This window comes from Ciona intestinalis, chromosome 12 (assembly GCF_000224145.3).
Source record: "Ciona intestinalis chromosome 12, KH, whole genome shotgun sequence".
Taxonomy (NCBI): Eukaryota; Metazoa; Chordata; class Ascidiacea; order Phlebobranchia; family Cionidae; genus Ciona; species Ciona intestinalis.
This window is the reverse complement of record NC_020177.2, coordinates 944,782-961,000: the sequence shown is the minus strand read 5'-3', so window position 1 is coordinate 961,000 and position 16,219 is coordinate 944,782. Positions and strand designations below refer to the sequence as shown.

General features: G+C 34.6%; 4 protein-coding genes and 1 long non-coding RNA gene across 6 annotated transcripts in view; 4 read left to right on the top strand and 1 right to left on the bottom strand.

Annotated features, from left to right (window-relative positions):
• Nucleotides 1-16,219, bottom strand: part of LOC108949985 — a 436,537-nt gene that overhangs the window by 330,385 nt on the left and 89,933 nt on the right. The window lies entirely within an intron of this gene.
• Nucleotides 108-1,381, top strand: LOC101242618 (THUMP domain-containing protein 1-like). Its single transcript, XM_026837121.1, has one exon. It carries the CDS (start codon nucleotides 173-175, stop codon nucleotides 1,214-1,216), a length of 1,044 nt encoding a protein of 347 aa, XP_026692922.1. The 5' UTR covers nucleotides 108-172; the 3' UTR covers nucleotides 1,217-1,381.
• Nucleotides 1,368-6,050, top strand: LOC100183628 (caspase-6). The gene is made up of 6 exons (XM_002127696.5): nucleotides 1,368-1,647; nucleotides 1,978-2,093; nucleotides 2,340-2,528; nucleotides 4,130-4,280; nucleotides 4,477-4,563; nucleotides 4,931-6,050. The coding sequence occupies exons 1-6, from the start codon at nucleotides 1,407-1,409 to the stop codon at nucleotides 5,098-5,100; spliced, it is 954 nt and encodes a 317-aa protein (XP_002127732.1). The 5' UTR covers nucleotides 1,368-1,406; the 3' UTR covers nucleotides 5,101-6,050.
• On the top strand, nucleotides 6,059-11,245 carry LOC101242054. Of its 2 annotated transcripts, none has more exons than XM_026837126.1 (8): nucleotides 6,059-6,351; nucleotides 7,081-7,219; nucleotides 7,747-7,890; nucleotides 8,318-8,479; nucleotides 9,031-9,120; nucleotides 9,173-9,262; nucleotides 10,553-10,659; nucleotides 11,150-11,245. In XM_026837126.1, exons 1-8 carry the CDS (start codon nucleotides 6,286-6,288, stop codon nucleotides 11,234-11,236), a joined length of 885 nt encoding a protein of 294 aa, XP_026692927.1. In that variant the 5' UTR covers nucleotides 6,059-6,285; the 3' UTR covers nucleotides 11,237-11,245. The 2 variants fall into 2 exon arrangements, with proteins under 2 accessions (XP_026692927.1, XP_009860428.1); XM_009862126.2 differs by having other exon boundaries at nucleotides 6,059-7,020.
• Nucleotides 12,411-14,464, top strand: LOC113474761. Its single transcript, XR_003396446.1, has 2 exons — nucleotides 12,411-12,577; nucleotides 13,286-14,464. It is a non-coding gene; the product is annotated as an uncharacterized LOC113474761 (long non-coding RNA).

Here is a 16,219-nt window from a genome sequence, read left to right as displayed (position 1 = left end):
AAGTTAAGGGTTATTTGGTCGGTTTTATAACGCCTTTATTTTTTAACTATACGTTTGCTTAAACATTTGGTATTGTGGCGGGTCCAAGATAATTTGTTGTTGTGTAATAATGCCCACAGTTGTTTAACGCTTGTGTTATTAATTTTTTAGTGACAATCATTTTTTAAGTAAAATGGGTAAACGTAAGAAGCATTACATATCCGCAAATGTTAATAAACGCAAGAAAAGTGATGGAGTCTACGGTAAATTAGAAATCGGCATGCAGGGCGTGTTAATAACACACGACAGGGGAAAAGAGAACTTATGTCGCAATGATGCGTTCAAAATATTAAATTACTTTGCGGATAAATGGTATGGGGCAATAAAAAGTGAGAACACTTCATCTCAGAAGTCTTGTGAAAATGTTGTTTCAATTGATGAAGATGAAGAAGATATAGATGCTGCATTGAGTAAGGAAGTGGATTGTATAAAAGATACAGCTCATGTAAGAAAGAGGTTTTATGCTGTTAAAAGTGGCTGCAATAATGTTGTTTTTATAAAAACATTTGATTTAAAACCAAGTGATTTTGTGAGAAGGGTAATACAGACCATTGCAGCTGAAGGGACAGATGATCGTTATGATGCAGATGTACCTGCTGCAAGAGGGGTTTTACGGATTCACCCAGTTGATTATAGTTGCCGTGCAACGATGTCGGAGATTAATTCAATGGCCAAGCGCGCTCTGCCTCAGTTATTAAGAGATGTAGAGCAAAGAAATATTGGAAAAGAAAGTTTTTTAAAAGAATATAACGTCATGTTTCGTGGGCGAAATAACAACGAGTTTGGAATGCATATTGTTACTGATGCAATCGTGGAAGTTGTAAAAGATGTTGCAGAAAATTGGAGATTTAATTGTCGGTCGACGGATATTTACATCATTGTTGAAATCATAATTAACGTTTGCACGATATCGGTTGTCGAGAATTATGGTCGATATAAAAAGTTTAATGTTCGCGAACTTTTCGTCGATCGAGCAATGAAGAAATGTGGAGATGCTGAAGATGGGGATGAGAGAAAAGAACAACATCAGGAAAAACAAGAACAATATGAAACAGAAAAAGAAGAAACAAAGCAAAAAGAACAGGAACAAGAAAAACAACCAGAAAATCAACCCGAACAACAATATAAAAGGGAAGAAGAAAAACAACGAATAGTACAAAAAATAGAGGAAAACTAACTATAGATTAATATTAGGAAAACATTATCTAAAAGTGGCCATCACAGCTTTAATCATTTCTTTAAAACCAGTATTGCCCAAAAGCTTCTAAACACATTTAAAGTGGATTTTGGGTTTAACAAAATATACAAACAATGTTTTAACAAGCTCAATTATATTTTACAGTTCAATTTATAATTCCTTATTCCTAATGTCTTTAAAAAGTGCAGCAGATGTTTTGATGTCTGGTGTTCCCACACCTCACACAAATGAGAACAACAATGTCGGTCAGAGTGAAGTGGATGCTCTCGGGTCAGGGGAAACACCAAGGATATACAGTTTACCTGATGTAACAAAGATGGCCTCATCTGAAGTGGAATGTTATCAAATGGATCGTGAGAGTCGTGGCTTAGCTCTTATCATCAATAATGAAAATTTCCACCATGCAACTCGTAAGTGCATTAAATGAATGAATGTAGCTTATAACAACAGTCAGCCATAGGCTTTACATGGAAATACTGGTTCAAAATGTTAAATGGAATTGCTAACTAGCGGTCCTATTTATTCCATGTGGGTTATGTCCTGTAGCGTAGCACACCATGAAACTTGAGTTCAGGGTGCTACAACCCATTAGTGGCCGCCAGGTTGAAGCAATATCTGTTAAGTATTCTGACCACCCCACAACACATGCGTCATAATCTCGTAAACGATATCGATATATAAAGTATCAAACTTCTAATCTACAGCGCCAGAATAAAATACTTCCATAATTATATATTCAGGTATGAATAAGCGCTCGGGCACAGACGTTGACGCACGAAATTTATCTCGAATTTTTAAGAAACTAGGGTTTGATGTACAAGTATACAAAGATCTCAGTTGTATTTCAATGCTGGAGGTAATGTTTTAACCACAATTTCTTATATAGATATATGTTTCAGCTGTATATATATATATATAGATATACCATTTATTTTCATGTTGAAAAATTTAAAATCTTTTGTATGTGATTAAGGGTTGGGTTTTGCCCAAGGACATGTTAACTTTCTGCTTCGAACTAGATGCAGGCATACAAATCAATCTGTTATGGGCATACCAGTTAATATATATCAACAAACAATAGCAGTATTCATTATTACTTCAGGTTATTAACGAAGTTTCTACCATGGACCACACTGGTAATGATTGTTGTTTTGTTGCGTTTCTAAGTCATGGGGACGATGGTTGTGTGTATGGCACTGACGGTATTGTTCAAATTAAAAAGATTGTTGATCAATTTCGCGGCGATGTTTGTCCCTCGCTTGCTGGGAAACCAAAGATATTTTTATTTCAGGTGATTTGTTTTATTGCTCAATATTTTGAGATTGGTTACATCATTATTTATTGGTATATTACACACTGTGTTTTACAAACACAAACACATATATATAAATAATATGTCACTTTATTGGCACATATTTCTTAGGCATCACATTTTTTAAAATTTTAGTTAATTCTTGAGTGACATTGTTTTTTTAACAAACCCCCTCATGCAATATACTTTGGCACAGCCTCCACATATTAGTTATAAGTTTTTCATATTGGTTATGATAAAGTTGTGATGTTTCGCTAATTCATTTCGACTTTTGATATTCAATGTATATATATATATTACAACTGTACAATAGCCAAATTTATTACAATTTACAACAAAAATAAAACTTACAACAGTGTCATTTATCTTTATGAATGAAATGACTTTTTTCAGTTTTACTTTTATTTGAAATATAAGTCTGAACCATAGCATATTATTCACACTGTAAATTTTAACATAACTTGATCTCCTGTTCATGGTGACTTATTAATTATTTAATAAGGAGACTAAAGCCATGGTGGTAAATTAACTAACTCACAATTGACTATATAGACTTATTAGGCTACACTATGATTGTATTGATTTACTGTCATTCATATAACACATATATCTATATTTGTTTATTTTAATTTGAATTTCTTTGACTTTTATTTCCTGTAGACAATATATATATATTGTATGTGTTAATATATAGATTGACAATATATTTTCTGAATTAATTTTGCCATTTTGGTATAAATAATTAACTCTCTAACCGTAATGAGAGAAACATGTTGTTTTTTAATTATAATTTACGCTGACCTGGCATGTCCACACATAACTAAATTATCTATATACCACAAGTCCACAAGTCACATATACAAATAGTTCAATAATATACCCTTTAAATAAATATAGACTTGTAATGTGTAATAAATAACGATAGACTGTGAAATAGACATGTATACAGTTAATAAAAACTTGTGTTCTGCTTTAACTTTTAAACATAAGAATGTCTGTTTAATATTTATATCGTAAACCATAGAATATCCAGTTACAATAGGCACAGGAGGGATGGGGGTTGTAACAAAGTAACAAATTAAAGTTTCATAACACAAGTTAAATAAATGGGTAGCTCATAAATTTTGAATGAATACACTGTGTACTCAATTGTGTTTAAGACACCCTTTTTTGTTTTAACAAGAAATTGTTTGTTTAATAGAATCGTTACATTGTAAAACCTTTCATAAAACCATGTTAAAATGTGTTTACCTGTAAGTAAACCATTTGTTTGCTTTTGTAAATGTATATATATATAATATACAGTAAAAAAATAGATATTTATATATATTATATAGTAGGATAGGGTGAGATCATTTTACTAAGGTCTAGATGAAACCTGTTTTTATTCGCATTTCCCATCCCATTTTTGGTAGTAATCAAAGAATACTTACAGATTTATATAACCGTATCCTCACGTCTCTAAACAGCATTGTTACTTCTAGATACCAAAGATAACATGGTCAGCAAATATAGAATATTATGTGATAACGATATTCCATCTTACTCCAAGGTATTATAATATAAATTCACCCCCTCAGGCATGCAGGGGCACTTTACATGAAACATCGGTTCAACTATCAGTTGATGTTGTTGATGGTGAAGACCAACCTTGTGTGGAAGTGGATGCAGCTCCTGTTCCAACTCTACCATCTGGATCCGATTATTTGTTCTGTTATTCTGTAGCCGAAGGTTGGTCGGTATTAAATAATAGCCCTCTTATCCAAATGCTTCATGCTGTTCTAATTTAATTATCCTTAAAAACATTTAGTGGAAAATACCTTTCTTGTTTCAATGTTCATTATTTGTACTTAGTATGTTTTTATTTTATATTTTTTCACCCTGAAGGTTATCTTTATCTTATTCTCTTTTACTTTTTAACCTAAAGGATATTACTCGCATCGAGACACTTTGTATGGCTCATGGTTTATACAAGATTTCACTGATGTGATGGAACAATTGGTGCTTAATAAAGGTTGGTGTGATGTCATAATGCTATTTTATGTTTTGAGTTCAGCATGAGTTGTATTAACTTATAGCAGTGTATGAACACACCATGTGTGTCTGGTGTATAAGAAGACACCCATGTTATAACTCAACAGTGAGCATGAGGTGTATGAATACACCATGTGTGTATGGTGTATAAGAAGACACCCATGTTATAACTCAACAGTGAGCATGAGGTGTATGAATACACCATGTGTGTATGGTGTATAAGAAGACACCCATGTTATAACTCAACAGTGAGCATGAGGTGTATGAATACACCATGTGTGTCTGGTGTATAAAAAGACACCCATGTTATAACTCAACAATAAGCATAAGGTGTGTTCCACAACCAGGCAAACAACAGGACAAAGTAGATTTCATTGACGTACTTACGGTCGTTAATCGAAAAGTGTCGGCACGTCGCGTTGAGAGATCATATTCCCAACAAGCACTTGGGAAGAAACAGATGCCGTGTTATCTATCTATGCTGACCAAGAAACTCTATCTTACACCCAAGAAGTGATTACACACACATCGTAGATATTACACAAGCATTACACTAAGTATATACAACATGTAATGTGAAGAACAGGTGTTCACATTTGGTATATTCATTATTTTACAATAAGGTGCATTTTTATTTATAAAAATTTTTACAAAGTTAAAAAACCTTTTTTACGTAACAGCATTTTCACTTCATCAGTGTTTCTAAAACTAGTGATTCAAATTATAAACATAACTTTTTGTAAACATGAAGTCAAATATTTTAACTTTTACAACAACAGTCGAAACTCAAAAGGTTTGTGAACCACTTGTAGTAGGGCAAGGTGACCAAGCAAATCAAACATCGACCCACATTTGGGTTGCTGGCATAATAATCACTGACATAAGCTAATATACATCATCATACAAACTGTAGTTTATTTTCAACATAACAAAGCCCATACCCCAAATTTATAATAGTACTGTATATTACCTTTTATGGATAATTATTTTCTAGATATAGTAGGTTGGGGGAAGATGGGACACCTTTTTATTCTGTTTTCAGGTAGCTTTTAGTGGAAAAAACAAAAAATATTTAAAAATTATAATACTGTTTCCTCACTACTCCCATGGACGGTTGCTATTTGTTTAAACCACCACGAGGAATTTTAGAGTATTATGTGCTAAAGGTGTCCCATCTTCCTTCGCCCTACTATATTATAATAACAAATAGTGCAGATGGTACTTTGTCGATTTTAAATGTTCAAATAAAAAGGTGCAAATATTTTTCCACATTACACTCTTTTTTTTTTCTAACAAAATTATTTACCACATATTAACTGGTACTTTTGAATATTTTCCTACTTCATTTTTACCCTTGTGTTTGAAAGCAGGTTTCATTCCGTATTTGCAATCCATTTGTTTACTATTGCACCCTTGTTATTATTATGCAACGAATATTGTATTTGTAATAAAACATGTCTGTAGTTATATGATGATGTTTTTATAACACAGGTGTTCTGTTTCATACATCACACGTGCCTAGCTGCTTAAGAGTTTATCACGTAATAATTTAGTAAGTATATATTTTTTTATGGTTGATCATTTAGACACCCAAAAGGGCTCACAGGGTTGGGGCAATTTCCGTTAAGTGACTTGCCCAAGGACAAATATACGTCCACGATGGTAGCAGTGACGAGTCTTGAGCCCATTATTTCTGAGTTACATGCGGGCGTGCCAACTACTTTGCCATGGCGCCGGAGGCCGGACATGTGACGCTCTTGTGCTGCAGGTCGGTTAGATTTTACGCTTTCATCCAGTTTGTTAAACTCATATCAGTTCTCATTTGCATTGTTTCTGTGTTGTCGTTCTGCATTTTTGTTAAAGTTGGCAAATTATGTTTGATATTTTATACTGTGAAATTAAAACAACGTGTTTCTGGGATAGTTCGTATGTGAGAGGCCATATAGCAGTAAACCATTAGGAAAAGAATTAAGAAAAGTTTGTAACAAGCAGTGACAACTGTGTCATCGGATATTGAATAATATATATTCGCCATGCGATATGGTTTGACGCAGTCGTAGGCCTAAGCCGTCATGAGGTGTCTGAAACGGAACACCCATACTATAACGATTGTTGTTGCCCCAATACAAAAGGGGCAAATTATATTTAAAGTACTTAATGGTGTGCTTGCCTCGTAACTTCAAAAGATACAGGGTTCAAAGCTCAGTGCTGCTATACTGTTGTATGCGTTCGCGTATCCATAATGAAAAATCCGGACAGTGTGCAACCCAGTTGCAAACTTGTAATATTTCTATACGGTTGACGAAAAATAAATAATCCTTTTGTAAATTTACTAAATATTTACGTCATCATTGTTTGGTATTGTGATAAAACAATAACAGAAAATAGAAATATTTTTTATTCAATCCAAAAACATCCACATAACATAATGGGAGCGGTAAATTGCAGCTTATAAAAATGGTATTTTATATTTTTATTAAAACTACTTTTTTTATAGGAAAGAAAAAAGAAAAGGGAATCTGTACACAGATCTCAAATAAGAAAACGAGCAGAAAAAAGGCGACAAAGTCAGGAGTATGAACTTTTAAAAAAGAAAAAGGAATCAAAGGAAAAAATACGGGAACCTACAGTTAAAAGTAAAGTTTAATCTGTGATATAACCAACGCTTATATATATGTATATATAAGCGTTGATATAACGATAATGCGAACAAGAACTTTAAGTTCTGACAATGTTTGTCTGTATATATAGCACTTTATAATCGAGCACGATTCATGGTAAGGTTGGGAAAGATGAGACACCTTTAGCATATAATACCAAAATATTCTTATTGTGTTTTAAACAATTAACAACGGTATATTGGAGTCTTGAGGTTACAGTTTTATATTTTTTTGAAAGTTCTTTGTTTACTACCAAATCGGACGAGAAAATAGAAAGAAAAGGTGTCCCATCTTCCTCCATTCTACTATATACAAATCATAACCTTCGTTATTAACAACGGATGTTGCCCCGCCATGCGAGGATAACTGAGTAAATGTAACTCATAACCCTTATATTTAACTAATACCCCTTAAGTTTGACGTAACTTGTTAATATACACAACCAAAAATTATTAATAACTCATATGTGGTAGATTATGTATATACCCTTAATGGATTTTCAGAACAAAAACAAGATAAGCGAAATCAACCCAACAGCAACAAACGTAAAAGAAAAGTCGTTAAAGAAGAAACACAGGGAATCGTATTTACGAAAGAACAACACACAAATAAACGAGAAAAACGTGCAAGTCGTGTCAAGTTCAGCGGTAATTATCAAACAATATTCAGAACTACTATTTTTCCGATATTACAATTAAAACACTTTGAGTACTGTGGGGTAAGATGAAACACCTTAGCTCATAATAATATCTAAACAACCTGATTGTGTTTTAAACAGTTAAACAGCGGTGTATGGGAGTCGTAGGGATACGGTTTTATATTTCCTTGTATGTTCTATCTTTCTACCAAATATAAGGGCAAATTGGATTAACAATGCGTCCCATTTTCCCCTACCCTACTATGGTATCGTGTGGGGTAAGATGGATACCGTTGGAACGTGAAATCCCACTTTACCTAAAAAGGTTTAACCAATACTAACACTTTTTTACCATTAGGTTATTTGCGTGGGGGCGTTCCCATTAGCTGATTTTCAATATATTTTGGAAATTTTTAAAATTTGATATTTTTCTCCAGATCAGAAAAGCAGTAATAAGCGAAAACGCCCCAACAGCAACAAACGTAAAAGGAATGTCGTACAAGAAGAAACACAAGTAGCCGTATTTAGTCAAGTACAACACACAGATAAACAAACAAATAGTTCTAATGAAAAACCTACGAACCGAGTAAAGTTTAGTGGTAAACATAATATATAGTAGGGTGGGGGAAGATGGGACACCTATTCATTCTATTTTCTCTTCCAATTTGGTAGTAAGCAAAAAACATTTAAAGAATTATGAAACTGTATGTCCACAACTCCCATGCACCGTTGTTAATTGTTTAATACACGTTCAGGATATTTGGATATTATATGTGCTCAAAGTTTCCCGTCTTCCCCCACCCTACTATAAGATGTTGTGGATATGTATCGGCCATAAAAGAGAATAAACGTAAATTATTTATCCTCATGTGCTGGGCAATAATGACAGTCGTTATGACATGAGTGTTCTGTTTCATACATCTCATGTCAGCTTAAAAGTTACCTTTATACGGCTGACAACATCCAAAGCTGACCACTGGATCACATCCACAATGATATTTAGTATTGAGTCAGCATGGTATTCCCTGCTTGTTAAAAGACAAGCGATCCAACTATAATGCGTTCAGCCAAAAAATGGGGTAAATTAAGCCCTAACTCTAACTGTATTAAAATTTTGTTTTTATTTCAATTAATGATTACTTTTACGCAGAGTTACCGCCCAAAGTTATAACGACAACACAATCAACGCACGATATTGAAAGAATGGGTATGGTTTCGTCACACTCACACAATTTAAATGGTAACAATTTAAATATGTCTATGACGTAATAGTAACATTTGTTACGTCACAGAGATATCGAAGACGGGTCAACTGATAGGTTTCGTCACAATCCTCATTGTGTTGGGTATTACGTCACTTGTGGTGGTTGAGAGACTCATTTGTAAGTTGCATCTCATGCTCGCTGTCGAGTTCTAACATGGTTGTATGCTTATACACTTACCGGTATGTCCTTCAACCCAGAGGCCACCAATATCAGCCATAAAGAAACAAAAACAACCACCCGTAAAGTGATACACGTTGTAACTCGTAAGCAGGCACGAGGTGTAGCCCAAAGTTAGTATAGACCAAGTTAGGAAACGGATTGTAAAACAACGAGTCTTGTTATCCATTGTCGCGCGTCTTTGACGTCATAGACGCCACCATTACGGAGCCCACGGCATAGCATTTTATCATTGCTGGGTGCTGTTTTTCGTTTAAATATTGCGATTTTTTTTAAAACCAAGCACTCCTGCGCGTAAAAATGGCTTTCTACTAATGTTATATTTTATCGCAATAATCAACCTCACAAAAATAATCAACTTTTATTGAACGCTCAATCGATTAAAGAGTAAAAAAACAGAAAATATCAAGTTTACTAACCAAAAACATAAAAGAACATGTTTAAAATATAAAAATACAAACAAAAACGCATAACAATACCATAAACTGGTGTATCTAGCTGCAGTTTTGCATGTAAATTGCCATGATTTTACTTTTTGGCTCACAAACTTTAACACGTATACCCGGCAACGAAACTTTAGGGATCTGTGTAAAATTTGATTAATATCAAAGTGACATTGAGGAAAACAATACTGAGTTACTATTTTTGGTCCTCTGCTTCAATTAGTACGTTACGGGTGTTTATGAAATCGGAAAACGCTAACACCTTATCTGCTAGTACCTTCTAAGCAGTTTGGAGCCGCATGCCCACTCATGTTGGATTATAAATGTAGTAAAGAATGGCTCTGCAGATTCGTAGGTATGATTATATACTATTATGTAAACTAAGCTGGTTGCTGCTAGTCTTAATCGCCAACGTAAAGTACCCTGTTAAACCACACTGTACGCCGAAAACCAGTCAAAATATTAATTTACTTCACATTAATTCCTAGATTTAATATTATATAACAAGATTTATATTAGAAATGTTAAAACAACCGCTATACGTGTTTTCTAGCTTTGTATCGCTTACAAGAACTAAATGAACACACGCCGACCATGCATTTGTATAGGCGATTCACGGTCTGTGGGCTCCGTAATGGCGGACACGAGCGCCGTTTCCTAACTTGGTCTATACTAACTTTGGTCTATACTAACTTTGGTGTAGCCTATAAACACCGGTATTATAACGCCTGTCGTTATTTGGCCACGCGAGGAAAAAGCAAGTTACTTATATTTTTTACTTTTTCAGTTCTTTTAACATGTCCATGGCAACTAGAAAATGAAGACGTTCTTTTGTATTTCGACATTGACATTCACAGTGATGACGTAGAGGACGATGAGCATTATTCGTTCAAAGTAAGACTTATATCGATATATGTATTTTCCAAATACCGACTGATGCGAACCCATTTCCATTTAACGGATTAAATCACTCTGTTACGTTTAGATGACAACGTATTTTTATAAGACGCACCTAAACTAACCCCTAACCTTAACCTCAAACCAAAGCGTAACCGATTGATTCAATTGGTGCAAACGGAAATGACTGCGTACCATTTTGCATCAGAGCAGAAGTGGTGACTTTTGCAATGTTTATTTAACGTTTTCCTTTTGTGAAATAGGCGTAAAATAGCCCATACTATAAGTCCAAGTTTTCCTTTGATTTACCGAAAAACATGCATTATACCGTTATTCACTGTGTTATTTTGGACACAAATTGCCGTTTAATTTGTCATTTACGGAACAATAAATTAGACTACTAAATATTTCTACGACTCTGGTCTGTAATTTAGATAGTTCCCCCGTTTTTGTATAGAGATTTTTAATTTATTTCACTTCTCTCTAGTTCGCTGACGATTTAATGTACGACGATTTCTATTCAACGGTTCATACACATATTCCAGAATATGCCTTGAATGGAACAACACATTAGCTTGTTACGTCATAATATCGACGTATGCGCGTTTTGTGAAAAGCATTTGTTCTCGATTTGAAAAAATAAAAATGAATAAAAAAAACTTTGGAGATGCGCTGCAGTGGCATATTATTTCAAGTGTCCGTCCTGTAACCAAAGGTTATGAGTTCGATACTCGATGCAGCTAGGGTGTGTTCTTAGGCAAGATACTTAACAGCAATAGGTCTAACCCAGTGCTGGTCACTAATGGGTTATCTAAAATCAAAATTATCAACTGCACAATAAGTTATAAGAAGAAACAATCAAATAAGGTTACACATATTTGGTAACTTGTAAGTGGATACTAGAGTATGAAAAACAAAACAGCCAGTCGTGGGTATCATTAGGTTTACAAACGATCGCTGCTGCTTCCTTTAAAACCAGAGCTTTCGTATTTTGCAGAAAGATGACGTCACATAGTCAGGCCTACGTGATTATACCCACGTGATTCGACATGCTTCAATAATTCCTCACATGCAGTTTAGAAAATTTAAGTTTGCAGCAAACAGTAAACACGAAAGTTTCGAACACGGGCATGTTTTGTATTTATTCATGTTATTACAAAGCTACGAAACAATAATATAACAAACGGTTTAAATACCATAAACGCATGATTAGTATTACGGTTGTATACGTAAGTTTTTACAAGTTTTGTTGCTTGTAAAATAATAATATCTAATTGTTTAGCTTTTATAGTGAAAGCATGTTGCAATATGACATAATTGATAAGTTGGTATTAAAATGGAAAAGTCTTGTCAATATTTTATAGCTGTTTCGTGTAAATATTTAGTAAATTCACTTTAATTTTGTTCTATTACTTATTCCTGTCTTTCTGTTTAAACTATTGTTTAGTTTTAGATCTTACAGCAGTTAAATATCTTTTAGTGTTGACACGTTAAATATATACCACGTTTTTTAGCTTAAAAACAAAATCTGGGATGACATTATAAAATAAAGTAGCACTCGCCACTTATAGTCGTCAAACATTAGGAACCAGGAACTTCATTGATTAATGTGGTGAATGCAATATACTTTGGCTCTGTTGCTTGTTTGTATAGGCACATATAATGGCTGGGTAAACCATTTTGAAATAAAAACGTTATTTCTATTTTGCGTGGTTGTGGTTCTTAAAACAACCTATATAATTTGCAGGAGTTACAATTCTTTTGGTAAATATTAATAAAAGAAGTACATTTGCTTGTTATTATGGAATCAATACGAAAGGAATATTATTGTTGCCTTCCATAAGTGAATCATCACTTTAAAATGTCGTCGTCAAGTAAAGACAATTTGAAAGGAACTATCCAAGAATTTGCTTTGGTAGGTTTTTGGGGGGGATTTAACAAAACAGTCAAGAGGAGTTCTGATTTTAAATGAATAAATAAAACTCCTTTATTTTCACCTGGCAGGGCAATGGCAGTCATTATAACACAAGTGTTTGGTTTAATACACCTCTGAATAAGTTAGTTGTAGACTGTCCACATATAGACACATTCAACTTAATTGTTTTTTCATGTTGAATGTTTCCCATGCTCATATCATATATACATATATATGTTTGTTTATCTGTTGTCACTTATGGTATCTGTAATTATAAAGTTCAAAAATAAAGTTTTAAAAATCAGAAACACAACAATATTTCCCACCGCATTTTAAAAGCTGTTTAAAAACGACTTCCCCTCTTGTATGATTCATGTATTGAAGCAGTTATCTTTGCATTAGAAGTATGAACTAGGAAATAATGAAACATAAACCGCTCGCTGTTTATTTGCTGTAGCCTGTAAATGAATAAAATATGTATATATCCATATGTTTATTGTTTTTAACTGTAAGTGTGTTTTAACAGCTTTCACTATATATTGTCTTTTCGTTTTCCACTTTTTAATTTTCGCTACTGTAATCGATAAGATAAATAAGAAGTTTTTATATTTATATATTTATATATAATTATATATAATTCATATTTTTAATCTATTAATGTATTGGGTATTATATTTATATTATACAATATTGTATTATCATTTTTAGAGGTTCCAAGATGACTTGACAGAAGTGGAAGCAGTTGATGATAAATTGAAGCTTCATGCTCGAACGTTGACAAACTGCTACAAGTTGTTGTGTACGGAACCTGAAGCAGAATCCGTGTTAACATTATGGGCAACTATGATAAGGTGGGGACTTGGTTGGTAGGAATGTTACTTGTGGTTGGGCTTGAAATGGCTTAGCGTTGCAGAAATATGAGATGCATAGGCGTAACATTAGGGGTGCATGTGGTCATAGGCGTCAAAACCCGGGGTGCCGGGGTGGCGGCGCCACCCCGGAAGCAGAACGTGGGGTGGCGAAATACGTATGGCCACCCCGGTTTTCGTTAGGCAATGCTTGTATTTTTTCCAAGTACAGCGTAAAAAACACTAATATTATCAGTAAACGTAAATCAGAGCACGCGTTCGCAGAGAGCGCGCTCTAGTCTGTTTCTTTTATAAAAATGAGAGAACGCTTTATGAGCAAGCGTTCGCAGGAAGCACTCTTTACGCTCTCGCCTGTTTCTTTTTTAGAAACGAGTGAACGGTTATGAGCACGCGTTTACATGGAGCACGCTCTAGCCTGTTTCTTTTCAGAAAACGAGAGAATACTTTGTGAGCACGATCTGCTCGCATTAAAAGAAAGCCACAGGCCACAGCCTATGCTTTTTACCGTTAAATAGCATATGTAAAAAGACGGAAGCTTAAAGAAGCTGCCGTCTTTCACTTTGCGGAAGCTTTAGCTTCGCTTCTGTGAAATTCGCCGACTGAAAATATAATTGGTGCAAATATTAAAATATATTTTGACTGGTGCAAAAAGACGTTATCAGTAAAATTGAAACAACACAAACTTTAAAATGATAACCTTACACTAATGTTTCATCAGTTTAGATTATTTTGTACGTAGGCCCATTACGTGCCTATGCGTACTGGCCGCTTATGCAACCAACCCTTTAAGCTTTGCCTGTTTCTATTGCCTATACAATTAAAAATGATTACATAATAATTTTTTAATACTTACAGTCGGGACATACTCTTGAGGAAACTTATTAGTTGTGTATGAGATAAGAAGGCAGGTTTTACCAACAGCACCATCACCAACAACCACACATTTTATGGTTTGCATGCTTAATTTTCAAACACAACCCAATGTTCTTAATCAAATCCTAACTGCAGAGAATCTTCTAAAAATAAAAAAAAATAGCTTCAATGCCAACCTCATCAAGATGAAGAAAGACACACAAACTAAAGGTCAACGGATATATCAGTTCACGAATACTTACGCTCTACCAACAATCGGTATCGGTAACAAAGCACCAATGTTTCACTGACATATATAAATAGTTTGTGCGAAACAATGTGCATCTTACTTTTACGTGTGTCATAGTTTAAAGTTGACATGCCTCCTGATTTAACCCACCTTTTACAACATATTTCAAAGGTTGCTTAACGTTTCGGCTTGGCCGTTTTGGCTTTATACATAGTTACAGGTTAAACCAAGTCTTTTTAAATAAATTTATCTGTCATTTAACTGTGGTATACTCAGAATATCAACCCAATCTACAGAACAACACGGTGGACAGTTAACGAAAAATTTAAAGTATGCATTTATTTGAAAAAAACTTGGTAATTTTTTAACAAAATTAGCCTGTGCAGATTATGTATATATCTTAGATTGTGTAGATTGCGTGACTTGACCGAAAGGTGGCGCTATGTGTTAATTTAATAGATTGCGTTATTTTATTTTAGGACATATTTAGTTAATTAATATATGTATTTATTTAATAAAAAAACTTGGTTTACTAATTTGACAAAACAAGACTGCGTAGATTGCGTGTTTTAGAGAAGATTGTGTAGATTGCGTGTTTTAGAGAAGATTGCGTAGATTGTGTAGATTGCGTGTTTCAGAGAAGCCCAATCACCGAAAAACGATCTACAAACGGTACTAAGTAATGATCAACAGCGTTGTTTTTTTTCTAGTGCCGTGTTTTCCTAGTTTCTGTAAAACAAATGACATCATAAAAAGCAGGTCCTCTTATGCAATTTAAAAAAATGCGCCAAAGTGCGCCTGACAATGCCACCCCAACACCCTGTAATGAAATAGGTATTACTATGTTTGATTTTTTTCATAGAAAGCATATTACTAAGTTGGACAACACTAAAAGGAGGGATAGAGGGACGGAGGGACAGAGGAAAACTGAGTACTAAAGGGAGGGACGGAGGGAAAATACCGTTACTAAAAGGAGGGAAGGAAGCAAAATGGAGGGACGAAGGGAAACAAAAATTCCTTTGCTTAAACCCTATGGGCGGAAGGACAGAGGGAAACTATTTTTTACCCAAAATAAGTGAAGGGACGGTAGGGAAACTGGTGGAGGGACGGAGAGAAACTATTTTTCGCCCTAAAAAAAGGGAGGGATGGTAGGGATATGGTGGAGGGACAGAGGGAAATGGTGAAGGAACGGAGGGAAACTAATTTTTACCTAAAATAAGTGGAGGAACGGAGGGAAACTTGTAGAGGGACAGAGGGAAACTAATTTTTACCTGAAATAAGTGGAGGGACGGTAGGGAAACTGGTGGAGGGAAGGAGGGAAACTAATTTTTACCTGAAATAAGTGGAGGAACGGTAGGGAAACTGGTGGAGGGACGGAGGGAAACTAATTTTTACCTAAAATAAGTGGAGGGACGGAGGGAAACTGGTAGAGGGAAGGAGGGAAACTAATTTTTACCTGAAATAAGTGGAGGGACGGTAGGGAAATTGGAGGGACGGTAGGGAAACTGGTGTAGGGACGGAGGGAAACTATTTTTCGCCCAAAAAAAGTGGAGTGACAGTAGGGAAACTGGTGGAGGGACAGAGGGAAACTATTTTTCTCCCAAAAAAAGTGGAGTGACGGTAGGGAAACTGGTAGAGGGACAGAGGGAAACTATTTCTCGCCCAAAAAAA